Raw genomic sequence first — 22104 nt, 5'->3', positions numbered from 1 at the left:
TTCTGAAAGAATCAGGATGAATTTTGCTTGCCACTCCTCTTATGTAGAACATAAATATCGAACACAGAACACTCATAAATCCTTTAGAATATCTGTTGAACCTTCGTATTCACGAGAATCCCTAATCTCCACACAGGACATTTCTAATTGAATGATGCCCTTGCTCTATTCAGCCTAGTCCCCACAAACTTTGTATGCCATCTATGAGGTGGCATTTAGGTGATTCCAGGTGTTCGTCAATAGCATACTTTGTACCAAAGCGTAGATATGGCTGTTTACCGGTGGTCTGTGATGAGCCCGCCAAGTACTAGCTGAGGGAGGGGAAATTACCAAACTCAAAAAAAGCTAGTGCTGCCCAAGGTCACCGTATGGAGACTCAATCTTATTTCACACACAAATCAGATCAATTGAAGATGGAAATGCATAATACATTAGACAGTTTCAAACCTTGATAAAAGTAGACCTTGGAATGTGTATTAACAGCAGTTTGCAATAAATAATGTTTCACATTTGAACATTAAATGTGTTGAGGAGAGAAAACAAATAAAAAAAATTATCCAATTGCTTTCCTGAAATATTGATGACAGCACCGTAAAAGTTCAGAGCAGTAATAAAACTCCAGGAGTTATTTGCTCCTAGAACAGTGTCTTTTACCCTATACCTCGCCTCTGCTGCCGCCTCCCTCTAATTCCCAAGTTCCACAGAAGGAATTTTGATTCTTTTAGAAGCTTTTCATCCTAAAGCATATGCAATGTTCATTCCAGACCTGAATCTGGCGATGATATACCCTCCTGTCATTTTTTTTTTTTTTTTTTTTTGCTAGAGAAAATATGGAACACTAGACCGCCAACCTAGCAATAATGTACCATGTGATATGAGAGTCACAAACTTGGAAGGAACCTCAAGTAGACATAAAAGTTACTTGGCACTATGTATCAAAATTCATAAACATGTTCACGTCTCTTTGGCCTAGAAATCTCTATTGTGGGAATTTATCCTAAGGAAATAGCTCCAAAAGACAGAAAAAGCTGTATGCTCGGATATGCTCACTGTGGAGTGCTTTCATTCAATAACCCTTTATTAAGCGCCTATTATGTACCAGGCACTAGGCTGGAACAAAGTCTGTTCTTCAAGGCATTCACAATCAGCTGGGAATTCAGAGAAGTATACACAGAATTATGACATGTTGGGAAAAATGCTAACGGGCCTGTACAGAAGCACTAGAAACACTAAAATGTGCTGGAATAGGAAGGCAAAGAGTCAAGGAGGACTTTACAAAATCTTAGATAATGCTTTTAAAATTTATTCCCAATGTTATTTTTAAAGACACAGGGAATGTTAAAATGTTTTAAAAATCCCTTTACTATTCTGAAAAAATTTCCTCAATAATTTTTTTTTTTTTTTTTTGATACGCAGGCCTCTCACTGTTGTGGCCTCTCCCGTTGCGGAGCACAGGCTCTGGAAATGCAGGCTCAGCGGCCATGGCTCACGGGCCCAGCCGCTCCGCGGCACGTGGGATCTTCCCGGACCGGGGCACGAACCCGCGTCCCCTGCATCGGCAGGCAGACTCTCAACCACTGCGCCACCAGGGAAGCCCCTCAATACATTTTTAAAAATAAAAAATAACAAGAAAGCCTAACAGCCCTTAAGAGCTTTTAGAGGCCCTCAATCTTTCTCTCAACCACATGTGGGAGGTGGGGTGTAGCCATCGATTGCTAAGTCCTCACTGGGCACATGCCACCAGTCTATTCCCGTCTTAGTCTTCTATCACACACCAGGGTGTACCTCATCAAAACTGCGGAAGAACCCTGAGTTCATTTGGCTTAAAACACAAAACAAAATAAGCCCCAAATTTTATCACTCCTGTGAGAACTTTCTCTTTCAAACAGCCCAGGGTCGCTGCAGAAAACTCCTGCTGTAGGAATCAAGAAGGTCCTTTGCTAAAGACAGCATTTATAATGTGTTATGATTTTTAGTGTATTTAGAAATGAAAACCATTCCACGGTTTGAGGGGCTGTGTTGGGAAACTCTTGAAGAAGTATAGGTTGGACACACCTACTAATTCATTGGGAGAAATAATTCAAACGAAATTGGACATGCTGCAATCTAAAGAGCAATGACTTTATTTACACTTGGATTAGAGAAAACTCTCTTCCTGTAACATGCACGACACCCAGTGCAAGTCCAGGCACGCTATATCCACATCAGGGTGTGGGAGCCATGGAGATGCCTCTCTCAGCATGTTCTGGCCTGAGTCATGGCTCAAGGTTTGGCCATACTCCAGAGGTGGGCAGGGGCTTTAGAAGAATCCCTAGAGAAGGCCACCCCAGAACCGCCTTTCTTTAAAGAGTGACTACAGGAAAAGACTGCACTTGAAATAATCCATGGGAACAAGGTGAAATGAACATTTATTGAGTGCCTATAGTTGCGAGGCATTGCCCTAGGCCCCGGTTTGGCAAAGATTTTCTGTAGAGGGCCGGATAGTACAGTACATGTTTTTGGCTTTGCAGGCCAGAGTCTCATGTTACAACTACTGGATTATACTGTTGTAGTACCAGCAGCCATAGATAATATCTAACTGAACTGGGGTGGCTGAGTTCTAATAAAGCTTTATGTATAAAAACAAGTGATAGGCTGGATTTGGCCTATAGAATGTATCTTGTCTATCCCTGATCTAAATGTTTTACAATTTATCTTATTTAAGGCACAAAAAAAGATCTGTTGGCTATTCTTCCTACTTAAAGATGAGGAAACCAGTATTAGAGGTAAGTTTACCTGCCGAAATCACACGTCTAGTTTGTCACAGAGTCAGAATTCCACCCAAGGTCTCCCTGCCCCAAAGTCTGAACTCTTTCTACTATAGGAACAGGGTCTGTTAGGATAAATACAGATAAGGAAGAACAGCCAATGTGAAGGAAAGAGAAAAAAAAGTCAAGTCTAAATCCTTTCTGTCATTTAACATTAACCAATCTATGCCCGACTATGACAGCAAAAATGCTGGTAAACAGAGTTACAGGTAAAACATTCCTCCCAAGAGAAGCTTCTGGAATATTCAGTACTGAACTCCTTCATAACCATAAGGGAAAAGGAAGCAAATTCTGTATTATAATGTGTCAGATTATGGCAAAGCTATAAGGTAGTCACACTCCTAGAATTCCAAACCGTCCTGAGAGGATTTTGTAAAATAACCTCACTGATATTCACATATTCAGTAATTCATTCATTCCATGCCCAGACAGCACACTTTATTATAAGTGCTTAAAAAAAGGACATGGTACTTGGTACTTCAGGAACTTTGAGTTGGAGGCAACACACAGCTCTAAATAGTTAATTACCTGTTGATATCAATTGCCACTGAGTATAGGGGTGATGCACCCAGGTCAAATCAAGAGGAAACAGGCAATAAATATGAGTGTGCTTCTTCTCCTGGTTGAACCTTATTCAAGGTTCTCCCTCCTTTTATTCCCCTTGAGAAATGAAAGATTCTGTTTTTAACACTGTTGTCCTAATTTGGAACCTGGAGACCAGGTTCCAAGTTGCTTACTAGCTTGAAACTTTGGTACCTAAGCATCAACTTCCTCATCTTACAATGAGGGGGGTGGACTAGATGTTTCTGAAGCCTCTTCCAAGTTAAGGCTTCTATGAATCAGTTTCTTAAAATATGATTCTGTAATGTCCAACTTAAAACAAAGGACCCTGGATGAAACTTAGATGTCCAGATATTTTAATCCATGACATAGGGTTTTTACATCCTTTGAGTAAGAAAAAGTTTCCATTTCTAAAACCACCTCCCTTAAAAAGAAAGTGTCACTTAGAGAGTTGCACAATTTAGTTCTGAAAATTAAATGATGATTTTCCCCAAAGGACAGAGGGGAAAGGAAAATGTGGAGCAGATGGATTCATTGTTCCCCTATGGAGAAAAAATATTTCTACACCTTGCAAAAATATATTAATTGGCCTGCCATCTGGCAAGCCTGCTCACACACATAAGGGATAAAGTTTAGATCTTGAGGTTTAACATTTAAGCCTGTGGGGAGATGTTAATTGGAATCTGAGTTAGCAGGAGTATTTTTAAAGGGAACACTTCAAAAGAGATCTGAATATAGGGGGAAAAAAACAGAACCTAAAATGTGAGACCATCCAAGGTGACATCACAGGTGTCCATGGCCTCACTCCCACTCTGCACACCAGTGAGCCGGTGTGGACACTCCCACAGTTAGGTGAAGCTGTGCATTAGCAGGGCAGCTTTCACAGCATGATTCTGAATGCTTCCCCACAACTTTACAAACAACCCCCCACCCATACCTTCTTGTACGTTACAAATATTTTTCAAAATTTCTGGAAATCTTACCATTGTAAAGGTGGGTGTTTAAAAGAACCTCTTTAAGGGAAAAAGAAAACTCATCAAACAGGAGGTTCAATAAAATATGAGTTTTGTGGTGTGTACATGCACATGTGTGTGCACACATACGCCCAGAAAAAAACACGTGGAAGGATAACCCCATATTTTTCATAGTGGGTGTATCTGAGCACTAGAATTTGGGGTGGTTTTTTTTTACGGCTGTTCATATTTTCTCCATTCTTTGTCTTAGGCATAAGTTTAAAATTTTCTTCTCAAAGCTATATACATTCGACTGAAATTAAAATATAATGAAAATCATGAAAAGACATGATAACTTATTTTACAAAGCAAATGAAGTATCTTGACTTTATCTTTTGTTAAATGTATGTGTTGGTCTGTCTTCACTTGCGCTGAAAAACTCCATGCTTCCTTCTGGATCTCTATATTTTCCAACAACCATAGTCAATGTCTTAAATTACACGGCTTCCAAGTCTTCCACCTCGTGGCTCTGTTTCCTTCCCCAATAAACAACCCCAAATTATTTATAACCATTTCCTGCTAGTAGAATTTGTTTATCTGGTTTCTTAAAACTTCTTCACCTATGTAGCATCAAAGAGGCTATTATACAGTAAGACTGGACCACGCAATTTAGGTAGTTTAAGCTTCTCTTTCGAGTATCTCATTCTGATGCCTTTTCCTGGTACCTACTTGACATTACCAACCATGGAATCAAACTATGTGTTAACCATCTTCCTCATCAAAATGATTTTTTAAAAGGATGACACAATGTAACACCGTATCCTGGCTGGCATCCTGGAATAGGAAAAGGACACTGGGGCACAACTAGGCAAAACATAATAAAATATGGAGCTAATTTTTAAAAGGCAGGGGGTGGACAAGGGAGAGCAAAACAAAACATCTTATTCTAATCCTTTATTAGCATTACCAAACAACCAAAAAGTACCTAAAACTTTCTAAGGTTTCTAAGTTTCTTAAGTTTGTAAAACTTTCTATAACCTAATTGTGGTGATAATTTGTCAAAATTCACAGAACTGCTCACTTATAAAGGATATGTAATATACTTTACATACAAGGATACATACATATGTATGTAAACTGTATCTTCATAAACCGTATCCTTTACATACAAGGATACATACATATGTATGTAAACTGTATCTTCATAAACCGTGTCAAAAACAAAACAAAACAAAACAAAGCACATCTAGCTGCCTGGACTTTTTCTAGAGTGAGTAAATTAAAGTGATAAACCCTGTGTCAGTACGAATCTGGATTAGTGGCCATGAAAAACACCTTCTTCAATATTTAAAAAAGAGCACCTGAAGGAAAGACTTTTTTTACTCCATCCTTAGTAAGGAGCAGCCATTTCTCAAAAGCAGCTCACATACTGCACCACTGAGAGCTAAGACATGGCCAGTGAAGGATTTTTGTGGTTTAGAGAATTCTGGATGCAATGTTTACGCCTTTTGCATGTTGTAGATTGTTCATATTTTATTCTCATACAATTGTTTTAAGCATAGCAAAGCAGTCTTAGTTCTCTAAATACCATGATCTTCACAGAGTCTTAAATACTTAAATATGTATTTAAGTCTCATCAAACATCTCTCTAAAAATGTAGTTAGCATTAGCATATTTGTAGTTAGTATTAGCACATTCAAGAGAAATTATTGTCGGTTTAAAACGTGAAGAAGAAGCCTGTAAGCAATTCAGCTCTAAAATCCCAACAGCTCTTTCCTGACATTCACCCTGTACTGCCATGTAAGATGCAAGAACTTTTGTCCCTTCTATGAAATGAACTATATGCTCTACTACAAGATCAGCAAGGATTTTGAGATGAGTGCATAATAAATACACTCACGTGAATGCGCAGGATTTCATAATACGTAGAGAGAAATCTCAGCAAAATAAGCACGGGTGCAGTGTAGTGTTATTTATTCAAAAGGCCTGTAAGATAGAAGCTATTCAGAGCTACACTATAAGTGAAACCTCAATTTCAAAAGCACAAGCCCACTCAAACACCATTATAAACTGTGATACTTTACTGACGGGGAAATTACAGGAGAATACATATACAATTTCCACTAATGGGAAAGAGAATCAGCAGGTGGCATTTTAAAACAAAGTAAAACCTACGTCTGTTTTTCACTCTCTTCCCTCAGACAGCAGGTGGCATTTCTATAGCAGAGATCAAGATTATCAGCGCTCAATGTTCCACAAATACCTTTGAATTGCCAGGAGGCTGCTGTGTGATAAAAATTAAGTGACTAAAATCTTACTTTACAAATATTATTTTTAATAATTAGAATGTTGTTGGAGCTGTATTTCCTTTGGAGGTAGGGCAGTGCAGTTACATCTTTATCTGGATTTACCATGTACTACTGGTAATTTGGGGACAATTAATTAACTTCTCTAAGCCTCAATTTTTTCATCTGTATAACAGGTATTACATATACCATTAAATGCGACAACATACACCAAACGACCTCAACAGATATTCTTCCTCTCCCTCCTCCTGTGCTGATGTTGGTAGATCTCCTACTGGTTATTACACGTTACCGTAATTATCCGTCAGCATCACTGTCTAACCCCACTAGATTGAGCTACTTGAACAAAAGGACCATGTCATATATATCTTTGTTTCCCAGGTGATAATCATAGACCTGGTCACATAAAAGGTACTCAATAAATATGTGGTACACAAATGAATAAATAAGGCAATGCGATAAATCCACAGGCTTTGCCCACAGAAGTCAGACAGAGTCAAACTAGGTTATTAGGTTATCAGGTTTCAGAAGGCGATTCAGCCTCATCCACGAGCCACAAAGCAGGAAGCAGGATCACACAAAGATACATAACTCATAAACAAGCCCCTCCAAGTATCTTTTAATGTAATCAACTTCCCATGTTTCAGAGGTTAATCCCTCTCGGCTTCTGGTTTCTCTATTTTTTGGCCCAGTTTATAAACATTTGCCTTCTCTTTAGTGCTTTTAAGGCAGCCAAAGACAAGGAATTGAAAGAGAAGCTGCATGGCCTTCAGGACTGGGGGCTGCCCCCTCTCAATCCAATCCCTAATACATCTTATGACTAGAAGACAAAAACAAAACAAAGCAAAGCAAACCAAAATCATTCCAGTCTAGCATGCCTTAACATAGAGTTTAAGATATATATACACACCTGGAACTTCCCAACAAAATCCATAAATGTTGGGCCATGAATCCCCTCCAAACATGTTAGTTTCTTATTAAATAGATTTGAAATCAAACCTGTTAAGTGGCTGAAGGAGCAGCTACAAGCCACTGCTTGTGGGACACACCTAAAAGAATGGAAGGTTTGAAAAGCGAAGCTTGTTTCCTCGGCTCCAGGCTGGGCATTTCACTTACATGGGAACTAGAAAACTGGCTTAAAATGAGAACTATAATCTTTCTGGAACAATAGGTCATGACGAGCTTCCTTAATGCCAAAATAAGTGTTCAGAAGTGACTTCTGCTAACTGAAAGAAAGTGTAAAGGGCATATATATTTACTCTGGCTTGAATACAACATTTCTGAATATGTCTATCAGTGCCAAGAGTCAGAACACTTTTCTTTATGGATTTCAAACCTGGGACCCATTAAATGGAGTGTTTGTGTTCCTCCTGAGGAATGCCATCAGAAAGTTGCATCATATTAATATCTAACCAGTGCAAGTATTTGTACCTTTTGATCCCAAGATCACCCTAGGTCTTACATAAAAAGGTAGAATAATTTTAAGGTTAAGTCTCAGAAGGTAAAATAAACCACAATTTCTCTTGTTTAAAGAGTTGTTTTGTTTTTTTAAAGAAGCCATCAAATGATAAGTAATCAATAACAATTTCAGAGAAAACTGAAGTCTGCCTGCCAAGAGGGCATCTTGGCAGTAGCGATGCTGGTAAAAATGACATCAAAATCACTAAGATCCAAGAACTGCACTGAAGGAAGCAGAGCTCTGATCTTGAGCCTGGATTCCTATGTTAAGGAGGCTTATAGAAACCACTATTGATTTTTCACCTTAAAAATCCTAGCTTTCGGGCTTCCCTGGTGGTGCAGTGGTTGAGAGTCCGTCTGCCGATGCAGGGGACATGGGTTCATGCAGCGGTCCGGGAAGATCCCACATGCCGCGGAGCGGTTGGGCCCGTGAGCCATGGCCACTGAGCCTGCGCGTCCGGAGCCTGTGCTCCGCAATGGGAGAGGCCACAACAGTGAGAGGCCCGCGTACCGCAAAAAAAAAAAAAAAAAAAAAAAAAAATCCTAGTTTTCCATGGCTAACTTATCTAAAATTGACAGGAGTCATCTATTGAGAAAGAACAGTACATACAAAGTTCACAGGTCATATAGTAAAAATGAGGTAACTTTTATTCCTTATTAATTCTGTGGTCCAAACATCTAACCCCAGATATCAAATCCTAAAACATACAGGAAATTATAATTTGTAAACATACTGGCTCATTTTGCAGAATCCTCATCAACAACTATGACCTAAAGCACCCCTGAACTATCCCATACTCTACCTGTCCCACCATGGCCATTTGAATCAAAAATTAAAAATTCCTTTGCTTGGGGACCTATCGTTTATGGAAAATGCAAATTCACAGTCATCCATTCAACCTGCCAAGTCAGGTGAGTGTGCCTATCAGCTGTCTTGCCACCTGTCTGCCCTTTGGAGCAGTTAAGCAAGGGTAGGCTAATTTTACAGTGAACTATTTTTTGGATTCGCAAGTAATCTGTGTTTATATACGTGGGTCTAGAATGCAGAATACCAAGAGGATAAAATTAACCTTTACCTAGAAAAATAAACTATCTGACGTGGCTTCTATATCTCCAATGCTCAGTGTCTGACGTAGGTAATCTACTGGGAAAAGTCTTCAATTTTTGTATCAGAAATCTTGACATTAGCCAAGTGAAAGTAATATTTGTACAGGAGTTATATCTCAAGTTCCAAGATCAACAAGCCACTCCAGATCAGACTTAAGAAATAACATTACATAATAGTCACTTAATGGCCATTGTTTTACAGTGACAAAGGTTTCATTTACCGTATTTCCTAGAGTGCTTTATTCAGCTAGCAGCTTTTCCCGTGACAAACATACTTTTTCCCCTTAACCCCTTCATCTACCTGTAAAAGTAAAACATTTAATAACTATAATTTCTAATTAAAAGATACCCATCATATAGCACTTTAAAAGATAGGAATGTTAAAGGGACATCGGTGATTTTTACGCAAGCCACAGGTTCAGTGATATTCTTCAGATCTAGTGGTTAAGAAATCTGGCAGTGGCTAGATGATGTAATAGTGACTCTCAAGAGAGATGTCGTAAGGTCCAAGTCAGGGTCCTGAGACATCACATGCAGTGTAATGTTTAAAATTAGACAGAATAAAGCACGGCAAGAACAGCTTCAGCAAACACTCACAGGGCAAAATGGGCCTGGTGGATCCATCAGTTTTCCTCCCTTTCTGATTCTACTACCCTAGGAGACTTCACCAAGTTTCACCCGTTCCTCATTCCCTCCACCCAGATGATTCACTCAGAACCTAAAACATTATCTCCAAAAGCTATCTCCTATATGAATTTCCATGTCAGGTTAGAAAGTTTCCAAAGACATGGAGCTCCATATATATATAGATAGATAGATAGATAGAGATATATATATAGAGAGAGATATATATGGATTTTGCCTGCAATTAGTTTCCCAAGAAACCCCAAACTGTAACAAAATCAGAATCACTGATAAATGTAAATTCCAAAGTCAGCAGATTGTAGAAAGTCCCCAGGTTCTATAATAAAGCAAGTGATGGAGGAGCTTAAGATAAGATAAACATTAATGACTGTCTATTCTTCTTACCAATCTACTTTACCTTCAAATGCTGATCAAAGCCTAAATCCTCTGCTTGGGTCTTTTTTCTTTAAAACAAAACAACATGATGTTTCAGTTTGATATTGCTATAATTACCTCTCTAACAAACATATCCAATAACGATTAGTGTAGCTAAAACTCCCACTGGTCTTCTCATGCTATTAATAAGATTTAAGGTCAATATTTTCAGAATTTAAAGCCAAGTTCACAAGGGAACTTTCCTAACTACCAAGATAGAGGACAGAAAATAAAGTATCAGAACAAGTATTAATAACCACATGAACTTTTTATTTAGAGATATTCCTCTAGTTACAAAATGTGCCACAGGTCACAAAAACCAAGTGTGCTGCTCAATCGATATCCAAGGCTTCTACCAACAGAGGTTGACTTTGCTTTTAATAAATAGTTTTACACACACCCTGTGCCTACTTTCATCCAGGTAGCCCCAGGACCATTTTATTATCTTGGATCTCCTATTCACTTTCAAAGGGATTACTCAGTTACCGTGATGTCACTCCCAAATGACTAGGTTACACGTAGTGAAGACAGCTCAGATTAAAAATAGCTTTGTGCGGGCTTACTCACACTGAGAGCTGGGTGTGCTGGAGAGTGAGACAGGGGTTCAGAGCCTCTAGTCCTGAGCTCCCTGAGAAACCAGCCTATTTCCATCTCAACCTACACAAGGAGGACTCTCCCAAAGTCTTCCGAATAAAGCCCTACCCCAAGCCTTCTCCTCCATGAGCTGTCTCCACACAGGGGAGATTTCTCAACCCCAGCGACTGTCAGTTTTTAGCCCAGAAGGCAGATGGATGGTCTCTATCTTGAGGCTTACGATTCCCCTATTTTAAAAGTATCACTTGGGCTTCTGATAACAGGATACATGCGTAAAGAGAAGCAAACAGAGCCATAAAAACATATAACGTTCACCCCCCTCACTGTGAACTTACTGACACACATATACCCCTTCCAGTGTGGACCAGGTAGAGCAACGAACAGCCCATGCGTCCCCAGGGAGCATATGCTCCCCATTCTAAAGCTTGGTTTTTAATGGACTTCTTTTGAAATCTACTTTTTAAGGTCTCACACATTTTTCTCTCTCATTCCTTTCCTCCTCCCTCTTTCTGCTTCTCTCTCCCCTCACAAAAGACCTACAAATTCAGGGGCAAAACAAATGATCTGTCATCTCCTGTTGTAAACCTCCCACTAGAAGCTTGAAGCAATATTTCTGAGATGTGCATATTCCGGCTCACATCCTTTGTGTCTGGCCAGCCTGAAGACCCGGAGAACACGCTGCTCCGGTGTGGGGCAGCCAGGCTCTGCACACAAGTCACTCAGAGAGCTGCTGGGAGCTCCTAACCTGGGGTCTCCACGTTCTCCTCTCCCTCAGGGGTCTCCCTTATTAGGCTGGGGGAGGGGTGCAGGAGTGAGAGCCTTAGGCACCAGTGCCGATGTCAGAGCTAACTAGAGACAAGATGGGAGGATGACAAGAGGAGAGGACAGAAGGGCGAGCCCCGCAGTGATGGGCAGGCCTGTCCCACCTGCGGAAAATGCAGTCCAGAGCATGAAGACAGAAAGATGAAAGGAAGCAGTTACGAAACAGGCCTGGGCAAAGCAAGGAGTGGGAGGAAAACGGGTTCAAAGACTCGGGGAGGGGCAGAGCCTGCAGGTCAGGTGTAGAGAGGATGAGAGCATGGATGTGAGCGCCAGGTTTCAGCCACTTGTGGAATAGGCTTGAGGGGCGGGGCGGACAGCGTACCCTCCCTCCATCTGTACTAGCCTCAGATTCAGGCTCAGGCAGAGTCAACGAAGGGGCAGGTAGGGGCTAGAGACCCTCAGCAGAGCAGCTCCAACTGTAAACATGTCAGAAAGCAGATACTCAGGAGACTGGGGAAAGAACTTGAGCTTCCAGAGGGGAGGGGAAAGGAAGCTGTCATTGCCTGTCTGGGTGATGAAGCGGACAATAAAGTGAGCAACACTGAGTAAGGGGATATGATTCAGGGAGGAGGGCTGACGGGCCAGCTGCGAATGTGCAGAAGCTGGTACACAAGGATGTGTGGCTGCTGTGCTTAGCTACCCACAGAGGGAGGGGTGCCACCCATGGTCTCCAATGCCTCGCTTACTTCACTCCTGCTTTCCTGGCTCCTCCCGCCGCCCTTAGCCCACCCCTCTGCTGCCGGGGTTCACGCTGAAGTCACCAGGACTCCCCAGTCGTCAGACACAACGCACACCACGGTTCATCTCCGTGGAGCGGTAGTTGATCATTCTGTCGGGATCTCTGTGAGAACACTCTGCCAGCTTCCTTCCCTCTTACGGGACTCTGCTCCACGTCTCCCTTCCAGTTCCTATCTGCATCTCTGCCCACTCCTTAAATGGGGCATCTTTACCTCTCCCACAGATTAATCTAACATATTTCTCATGGTCCTAATGAGGACTCCCAAGCCTCTTATCTCTGGTCCAGCCTCCTTGAGTGCCCTGGACCTACCATCCAACCGCCTGCCTTGAGGCTCGCTCTTTCTTGCCGCAGAGCCTTGGCTGTTCCCAGATGCCTGCTCCCAAAGTCTTCCCGCCGACGGCTCTTTCTCATCCTTTAGATCTCTTGAATATTACCTCTTCAAAGACCTTCCCCGACCACACGATCTAAAGTAGTCCCCGCACTGTCACTCTCTCTTCTCAGCTCTTGCTTACAGCCTTCAGAACACAGTGACCACCACTTGACTTATTTAGATGTTGGTTTATTTGTGAGGCCCAAGCATTCTGTCTGGTTTACCTCTATATCCCCGGCCCAGCACAGGACGCTGGTGCTGTACCAGCTGAATGAAGGAATGGAAGCTCCACGGTACTCAGCACACAACAGGTGCTCAATAAATGTGGATGAAGGAGCCTCTGGGGACACAAGGGGCGAGTACAAGTACTTGTGTCTTATATGTACAGGTGATTCTCCATTTCCCTGGTTCCCGAAGTAAAAACCCCCAGGGCCATTGTGGTATCTTTCTTCATCCCTCAGAGCCAATAGCTCATCACCTTCTCCCAATTTTATATCCTTAATATCTCTCAAGGCGTAATCTCACCACATTCTTTGCTCAGGCCTGCAAAACCCTTTAGAAAGGCTACCGCAATAACTTATTCATTGGTTTCGAGGTCCCACCCTCTCTTCTCAGACCTAAACTCCCCAAGTGCTGCTAGACATGTCTCTCTCCCACTGGATAAAGGCCAAGCTCCCACAAATACCAAGTATCTCAACGCTCCTCCTCAGTCATTATCCACTACTCATCCCCTTGTTGTAATGACAGTAACCGTATTAATAGTTGGAGTTCATTAAGGCTTTTCGATGTGAGTCATTGCATTAAGCATTTTATACATATGAACATATTTTAATCTTTATACCAATCCTATGAGACAAGTAATTTACTTGTCCCTACTTTATAGACAGAGCAACTGAAGTCCAAAGAAGGTAACTTACTCAGTATACAATATCACAGAGTTAAGATTCGAACTCAGGTACACTGGCTTCAGATCAACCCTCTTAACCATTGTGCTCTATTATGTAGCCTCTTTAAACTTTATGCTTCAGCAGGACCGAGTTATGCTTCTGGTTCTTTATGCTCCAGCAATACTGAGCTATGTATAATCCCTTGAACTCTGCTGTTGCCAAGGCCTCCATGCCTTCGTACACACCATTTCTTTCGCTTCCTGGGAAGGCCTTGTCTTCCTGTCTGATAAATACCAATGTACCCTTCAAAACCTCCCCAAGGTTTTCTATCTGGTGCATCTCCCGGCTCCTTTGTACCTGGTAAATACTTCTTGATTGCCCTGGTTTGCAATGATTCATCTGCATGTCTTCACTGAAGGCATGCCTATGGCTTTCAGCTTTGGGTAACAGTGCCCAGGCAAACAACAGATGCTCAATAAACGTGGATTTAACTGGGCTTTCTGTAAAAGGGGTAAGCACGGGTTAACCAATATCTAACATGCCAAGGCAGGAGAGAAGCATATTCCGTGCTTTTTAAAGACATATATTCATGCTCAAAACAAAAGAAAAACTCACCAAACACTACAGATGTTTCTGAAGAGAAGATGCAGTGTGCATAAAAATTCAATGCCTTCTGACAACTACAGCAGTTAAGGATCCCTGAATGTACCTGCTGTTCATTGTAACTGCTGAGTAATGTGAATTTAGCAAAAAACAAAGCAAAACCAAAATAACCTTTTATCCCAAGGTTCTCAGAAAAATACATCTGGAACCTTTCTCAAAGTGATGAACTGAGTCACAAACTACCCAATGGCCTGGGTAGGATTGTACTGACTTAGGTGTCACTGAGGTTTGGACATTATCACTTAAGCCCAAAGAAAACATGACAGATTTCTGACCACTGAGGTTAAAAATCAAGCATCTTCTAGAGTCTCTAGGCTTCAACGAAACTAAAAGCGCACTTCAGAACTAAGCAGCAACATTTCTAAATCAATGGTAGTCCTTTCTTCACAGTGAGACATAGAGGAGACAGAAGTCAAAGAGAAGTCTGATCCCTTCTGCCTCGAAATTTTTCATCCAACGAGAAAGGAAAAGATGTTACAAACAAATAGTAACAAAAAGCAGGCAAACTAATTCCCATCCTGTCTTGCAAGGGGATCCTGAAGTGAACGGAGAATCCGCAGGTCTATGAAACTCACAGCCTCTAAAACATGCGATTCTTACTTCAGTTTAAAACAACACATTTTCGTTTAAATACCCTGTTCATTCAGCCTAGATGTTTGTCCCTCAGAGCAGCAGGTGAATGGCTGTATTGAGACTACCTTGAGGAAATGAAGGAGGGGGAGAGGTAGGCCAAGCCCATCGTAAAAAAGGAACCATTACCAATGGAAATGTGAGCTTTACAGCAGAACATCGGACAAAGTCAGTGTGCCTCCAGACAACCCAGCGTCTGCCGCAGTCCAAGCAAAAAGGAAGGAAGGGAACAACGTGATCATCGTTGGGACGCAGCACAAGTCAGCCAGGCTTTCGGTGCATCAGGACCTGTTCAAGAGTCTAGGCCTGAGAGTCAGTCTGTAGGTGCCTTTCCCCAAGAACTCAGGGAGTTATGGGCCCATGCAGGGCTTTGAGGTGGAAGAGAAACCTTAAAAGTGTTCCCATGAGAGGGCAAACCAAAAAACCAGAGCCACGCTGAACTGGCAAGGCAGATGCGATGCAGCAAAACCCCAAAGTCCTCTGTGTTGGCAATTTCTACCATGATACAGATTTAAGGGAAGAGTCTGAAACCATTCAGCCTCTCTTTTGTCTAAGTGGTACCAAACATCCCATCCCTAGGAGCTCCAAGATGCTCATTCACAGGCTCAAAGCTGGATTTGACTCTTTGATAGACGCAAGAAGCTGATATAAAGAAAAGGTTATGATGAAGTCCTCTGGATTACAGTGTAATCAGAACAAGTAGCTGGGATAAAATATGCAAAATGAATGATCTGTCGAACAAAGTCAGCAAATGTGCAGAGAAGCAGCCAGGCTTGGGCAGGAGAGCTGTTCCAAGGGCCCAGGCACGTCCAGCTGAGGATGAGGGCAGGGCACTCTCACCTGGACAGTGGGCACAGCCTCAGGGAAGCTGGCAAAAGGATTGGGCTACTTGGGAAAGGAGAGGTCCTTTTAAAAGGGCAGATTTAGGGAAACTGATCAGTGCTGTAAGAAACAGGGTTAACGTGGCACTTAGAGGAGGAAAAGGATGTAGAGCAGTTAAGGGAGGTCACAGAAGGGGAAGAGTCACACTATAAGCGTACACTTCATGTCCTTACGAAAGGACGCAGAGCCAGAACTGATCACCGTATAATAAGAGAAAGCAATGGCCACGTACACTGACCCGGAGAGAGGGACACCTGCCCGTCACCTTCCTGAAGCTACCTAATACACAGAAGGCAGTTCCAGCCCTGTGAGACCTGTAAGTAGATGTATCTAGAGATGATCTTCAGGATATATATTTCCAAACTCCATGAATCTAGGAAATCCCAAATAACAAACAGGCTGTGACAACCTCTACTCTGAGACGGGAGGGAAGAAATTCCACCTCCCTCTCTGTATCACTAAACTGAAGATACGGGCCCATGACTTGGGGAATGGACACAGCCCTCCCACACCCTCATTTGGTTGGGAGGAATCCAAGTTCCTTCAGAACCTAGGCTCTTTGCCAGTGTGAGCTGTCTAAAATGGAGTGCTCTGGGCTGGATAGATACTGTCCAAAGGCCATGGTCAGACCAGCCTGAGAATTTTTTATGGATTTGACTCAATAATAGTATCAAACAGGTAGGTGCGGGGAAGAAAGATTCCAGATGCTTTTCGGTTTCAGACACATGGGTGTGATGCCAGAGCAGACTTATCTTCCCAAGAAGTGGTTCTAGGTGAGAGTAGCAGCTGCATCACCGCCAGGGCTACGTCACTCAGACATATTTAAGGGCTCCTGACAAAGAAGTTATAGGATTTACTGCCATGAGGAGTAGGGACCTGGTTCAGGAACAGTAAGTATCTCTTCAACTGATTCGTTGTTTGGGGGGTTTGGTGCACGGATGACACAGCCTGTTAAAAAATGACCAATACCAAAAGAGTGTCTCTGAACATTATAGCAGAAAAGCACAGCCACCTTATTTAAAAGACACAACTTTAGAATCATATGGTTTAGTGGGACTAATATTGTTCAAGTTGCATTAAAAGGTAAGTATAACTTAAAAATCGACGCAATCATGCTCTCTCTCTCTCTCTCTCTCTGAGACACATACACACAAACACACACACACGTTTGTTTGTGTATGTATAAACAGCATGTGTCAGGGTATTCCAGGACGCTTCTGAAAATTAAGAAATACCATGAGAAATGTCAAATGCAAACACTACTAAGTTTTCCAAAGTATTATGTATTTGCACTTATGCTACAAAAAGTTACTGGTATAACCAAACAGAATGAACCATCTTCCTGTGTTCTTTAAACACTGGAACATAGAGATGACTCTACCAATCTGATAGCCAAGCATCCTGTTTATTTGACTGCATGCACCTTTGCCCTCGTGCATGTTCACGTGTATGTTCAGGGCGAGTTTTGAAGAAAAACAAAGAATCTATATTTACACAACTCAAAGGGTGTGCCCCTCTAAAACCAAAATCATGCCACCTGTCTGTGCTGGACACAAATGTGGAGAGAGAAGAAACACCTGCTTTAAAATCATTTTCTCTCACCCAAGTGTCAGCAACTAACTCAACTGTCTTTCACTTGTGGCATGAGCTTCACCTTGATTTTAAAATCTTTCTTCTTTTCACCTGTTCTAACAAATACATGTTACAAAATGAAAAGGCCAGTCTACTTTTAGAAATAAATGTCAGCAAATCAATTTTTAAAAATGCAAAGTTATGCAGACGTTTCTCTTTAAGCAGACAATATGAAACAGACAAGCTTGAGCTATCTTTGAATCGTACATTTGCATCGTATAAAGGTTAAATATTTCATAGAGGGAAGCATCTGAAAGGCTCTACACAGAGTAACAGAAGCTCCACCGCCTGAGTGAATGAAACGGATAAATGATCAGATCAAAGAGAGGGAAAAAGTATCTCCTCCCCCTTCCCTTCTCTCCCCACCACTCACAACTCGAGGTCTGACTCTCCACATTTCTGAAGAACTCCGAAAAGCACATTCATCAGCGTGACCCAGGAAAACCACAGAGGAGGCAACACCTGAACCAGGGCCCCCCAGCAGAGTATAAACTTTTCAAACTGTAACCCAATCAACAAAACCCCAGTTGCTAAGGGGGCCCAGGCAGCCGGGCAGCCTCCTAAGCCAAAGCATTCATTCCCTCTCCAGGCTAAAAGGACCCCCAAGTTTTTTACCTTTGTGTTCGCCGAAGCCTGTTCCCACTCCTCAAATGAGGCATAGTAAAGTTTGAGAGCACAGTCCAAAAATTTGGGTCAGACATATCCATTTCTTTCTCGCTTCAATTCACTGTAGGTTCAAGGCCATAAGACCAAAACGGAGGGAGAAGGGGGAAAAAAAAAGACAAAAAAGATCCCAATTATCTACTCACTGCCTCCAGAGGAAACGTGCTGCGAACTGTGATCTCAAGAACAACTTGGAGCGTGAGTGAGAAGTACCCGTCCTAGCCTTTAATCAACACACAGCTATTTCTCCAAGGTTCAGGAAACTTGTTTCCTCCTGGGTTTGCCCTCTCCTGGTCAGCCTTGGCCAGCTATAAACAGTAATTACAAGAGTTGGGCCGTGCGTTCGGCTCAAAATGTTGTCTGTGTGTGATTCAGTCCAAGGTACTTTGTCATCTGTTTGGCAGATACCATTTGCAGCTCCTGCGGGGGGGTGGGGATGGGCAGGGGAGAGGACTAGTTTAAGTCTTTGGTTCCGGGAGGCTGGCGCTTATCAGCAAAACCATTCAACATCCGAACATGCCCAGTGCTGAGCTTCCTCTCGGTATCTACATACAAGGAAAGGAATGTAAATGGAAAAAGCTCCTCTTCTTCGCCCCTCCTCGATAAACGGAAACTTAAAAGCACTTATAGAAAGCTGGCCTGTTGGCGGACTCCAGCCGGACACCTTTGTGCAGCCTCAGCGGGAAGGGGCCAGGCGGCGGGACCGGTCCCCACCGCAGACACTCCCCATAGGAGCGGGGCCTCATGGGAAAGGGAGCAGACGGGACCGGTGCGTGAGCCCAGGAGGACTGGGACACCCTAGCATCTCCCGCCGCCGCGCCCCCAGCGCGGAGCCCCTGGTGGATCGGTCCCTCCAAAGAAATTAAACCCAGCGCGATCCGGAACCCGGTGGAGTGCACAGCGCACACCTGGAGGCTGATGCGTGATTCACTGAAGACTGGATCACCAGGAAAACACTCCAAGAAAGTCAGTAATGGCTCTGCCGAGGGACGCTGTTTGTCGTGTAGGAAAAGCACGCCGAGGGAATGCCACACTCACCTAAAACCTCAGTAAACTTTATTTTTGAGTTTACATCCATTTGATGAATTGCTACAGCGCACACCTGTCTGGCTTCACCCTATCTAGGGACTGGTCAACCACTACCTGTGAAGATACGACCTGGCACTTAGTTAACCAATGCTAGAATCATTTTCCTGCCATGAGTGTTAAGACTTTGAAAGGAAGGAATGAAGGGGAGGTTGAACCAATGTTACAGTTATTCATTTTGAAGAAAACCACAGGATTCCAATAACTCCCCAAACCCACCAATGCTTATGATTAAGTATATAAAGAAAACACTAGAATTTAAATTAGCTACTTTAATCTGGTGTAATATGTCAAGAGATAATAAATTTTAAAAAAATGTTTAATCAAAAATAACGTTTTAAAAATGGTTTAGTTCAATCAGTAAATACTGGGAACAAACTTGCTTATAGAAAGATAAGGGTGAGGAGAAAGGGGATGGGGGGGTCAGCTGAGAAGGGATGGGGCTAAACAAAGAACAGGAGTCTACTTTGAGATGCTCTTTAATCCTGGGGACCCCCAGAAATATTTTCACCCCAAGCACTCTAAGAATTTCTGATGGGCCTCCTCAGATCCTTGAAATCTACAAAGGCAGACAAAGAAGACAATATTTTCTCAATTTTACATGGCAAAATACACTTCACCAGATACTTAGGGACTTGGTCCAATATTTTTTGCCCCATACTAAGCCATGTCTTCTCTTAAAAAAATGCTTTTAAATATCCAAAAAAGTATTTTTTAGAGGCTGACACAAAGATAGTACCATACTCCAGAGCAGAGCTTCCCAACCTCTGCACTGTTGACATTTTAGGCTGGATGATTTTTTGTTTGGAGGACCGTCCTGTGCATTGCAGCCTCCATGATCACTCCCCAATAGATGCCAGTGGTGATCGTCAATAATGTCTACAGACATTGCCAAATGCTCCTTGGGGGTGCAGAATTGCTCCTGGTTGAGAACCACCACTCTAGATAAAGGCCTTCTCTGAGATAGGTAGTATAGAGCATTGCTTAAGAGCAAGAGTCTTGGGTTTGAATTCTGCATCCAACACTTACTGTGACCTTAAGCAAGTCACCTAATGTCTGCCCATTTTCCCTGTTTTTATGGGGTCCATGATAGGACCAACCTCTAAGAGGTTCACACACATAAATGAGATGACATACATAAAGCCCTTCATGCAGTGTCTAGAGCACAATGCACATAAATGTTGGCAATATGCAGAAGCTAAGAGAATACCATGCAGAGAGATGCAAGACTGGAGCAGAGGGCATCCTACATCATACTCTCTACTTTCATGGCACTCTGAAGATGCCTCTACAGGGGTGCTGGTCACACTGTATTACAATTGACTGTTTACTGCTGCCTTTCCTGTTAGTCTATGAGCTTCCTCAAGGCTAAAGTCATGTTTTATTGATCTCTGTACTTCTACAAGCTGACAGTTCCTGATTTATGTAAGCATTCAAGACATGTTTTTTGAAAGGAGATACTTCAGATGCTCAGGTATCTATTCTTTCTTTCAAGATGCCCTGAAATTTATCTGTTTTAGCAGGTCAATTGAGTATCTCAAAGAATCCTGAATTTTTAAGAATCCCAGGAGGATATTTTTAAACTCTAAAGACTTTCTCTTATTGATTCATTTTAATCTATATTCTGTAACTGGAAACAGAAGTGTTAGGCTAACATTCTTCGGGTCTTAACATGGCTTTAAGAAATGTCACAACCAAATCCAGGGGAAACTCTCTTTGAATCCTACCCCCTACCCCATCCCCAAAGATAAGCCCAGGGAAAAATTTTTGTGATCACTCTTTAGGTATCCAGATAATTACATATCAGAGGCTGCTCAGAGCAGAACAATGAAGCTGGTGAAAGGGGACTTGAAAGTGTGCTATATAAACTGTGGGTTGAAGGAACTCTGGTGAATGTGGAAAAGAAAAGATTTAGGGAACAAGCAACAGCTGTCCTTGAATACTGAAATAACTACCATGTGGAAGGACCTTCAAATGCAAAGATGAAAAAGGCTGAAACAACAAGGAAGGACTTCCTGTGTGGGTGTTTGAGGAGAGGTAAACTGCAGTGATACAGTGAGTGAGAGTCAAGTTCTGGATGATTGAACTCTGGGGCAACTCTGCACCACCAACTCTCATATCCTCCATGGTCCCTCCAGAAAAGCCTACATATGTGGGCAACACCCATAAAAATGATAGCAATAAAATGGATAAATCGATAAAACATTAATTTCTTCTCTTGACTGAATAATACATATTTTGGTCTGTGGGCAGCAGATGTCATAACTCTCTCCACCCTGTACATTTTGGGGAATCCACCGTGCAGATTCTCAAGGTACTGGGTAAAGACCTGAGTATTTTAAACTACTTTAATGTTTCCTTTAAACATTTAATGTTTCCTTTAATGTTTTTTTGCACTTCAAAGGCTTCAAGAATTGGGGTTGTATCCAAAATGAAAAATAAAAATTGGTAAAGTGAGTGAAGAACCGGAAATGAATTAGTTAATATAGTGAAAGTGGCTGATCTATTCCCACACTTCTTTAAGAGTAGGAGTAGGTGTGACACTGAAGTGTAACTTGTCTTCTAACCTGTTTGACTTGATTTGGGAACTTATGATTCAGAAGGTAATGCAGTCAGCAAATACAAGAATTAAAATTGTCAGAACTGCTGACATTTTTCTACAGACAAAATAATTATATGAGCAGAAACTAAAGCATATTTTAGTTGCAAATGCAGTAAAACTCTGGCTACGGAACTACGAAGGAATTGAGATTATTGGAAATTCTTAAGACTACAGCCGATCTAGGTCATTATACAAATATCCAGTCAGATTTTCTACTTATTGCACAACTAAGCCTATACAGCAGTGGACAAGTTTTGTGATCCAGAAGGCTCATTCATTTAAT

General features: G+C 42.0%; 1 protein-coding gene across 6 annotated transcripts in view; it reads right to left on the bottom strand.

Annotated features, from left to right (window-relative positions):
* MAST4 (microtubule associated serine/threonine kinase family member 4) overlaps positions 1-22104 on the bottom strand; it is a 568618-nt gene that overhangs the window by 141299 nt on the left and 405215 nt on the right. The window contains exon 1 of one of the 6 annotated variants that reach the window (XM_019929935.3): positions 18086-18512. The exons of 3 other annotated variants lie outside the window; for them this stretch is intronic. In XM_019929935.3, coding sequence (XP_019785494.2) covers positions 18086-18177 — 92 coding nt within the window. In that variant the 5' untranslated portion in view covers positions 18178-18512. Of the gene's footprint in view, positions 1-7537; positions 7591-18085; positions 18513-22104 lie in introns of those variants that run through there. 2 more of the 6 variants (XM_019929936.3, XM_073802176.1) reach the window with 2 other exon arrangements.

The sequence above is a fragment of the Tursiops truncatus genome, chromosome 3, assembly GCF_011762595.2.
Source record: "Tursiops truncatus isolate mTurTru1 chromosome 3, mTurTru1.mat.Y, whole genome shotgun sequence".
NCBI classification, from domain to species: Eukaryota; Metazoa; Chordata; class Mammalia; order Artiodactyla; family Delphinidae; genus Tursiops; species Tursiops truncatus.
The sequence above is the reverse complement of the archived record's forward strand: the minus strand, read 5'-3'. Positions and strand labels throughout refer to the sequence as shown.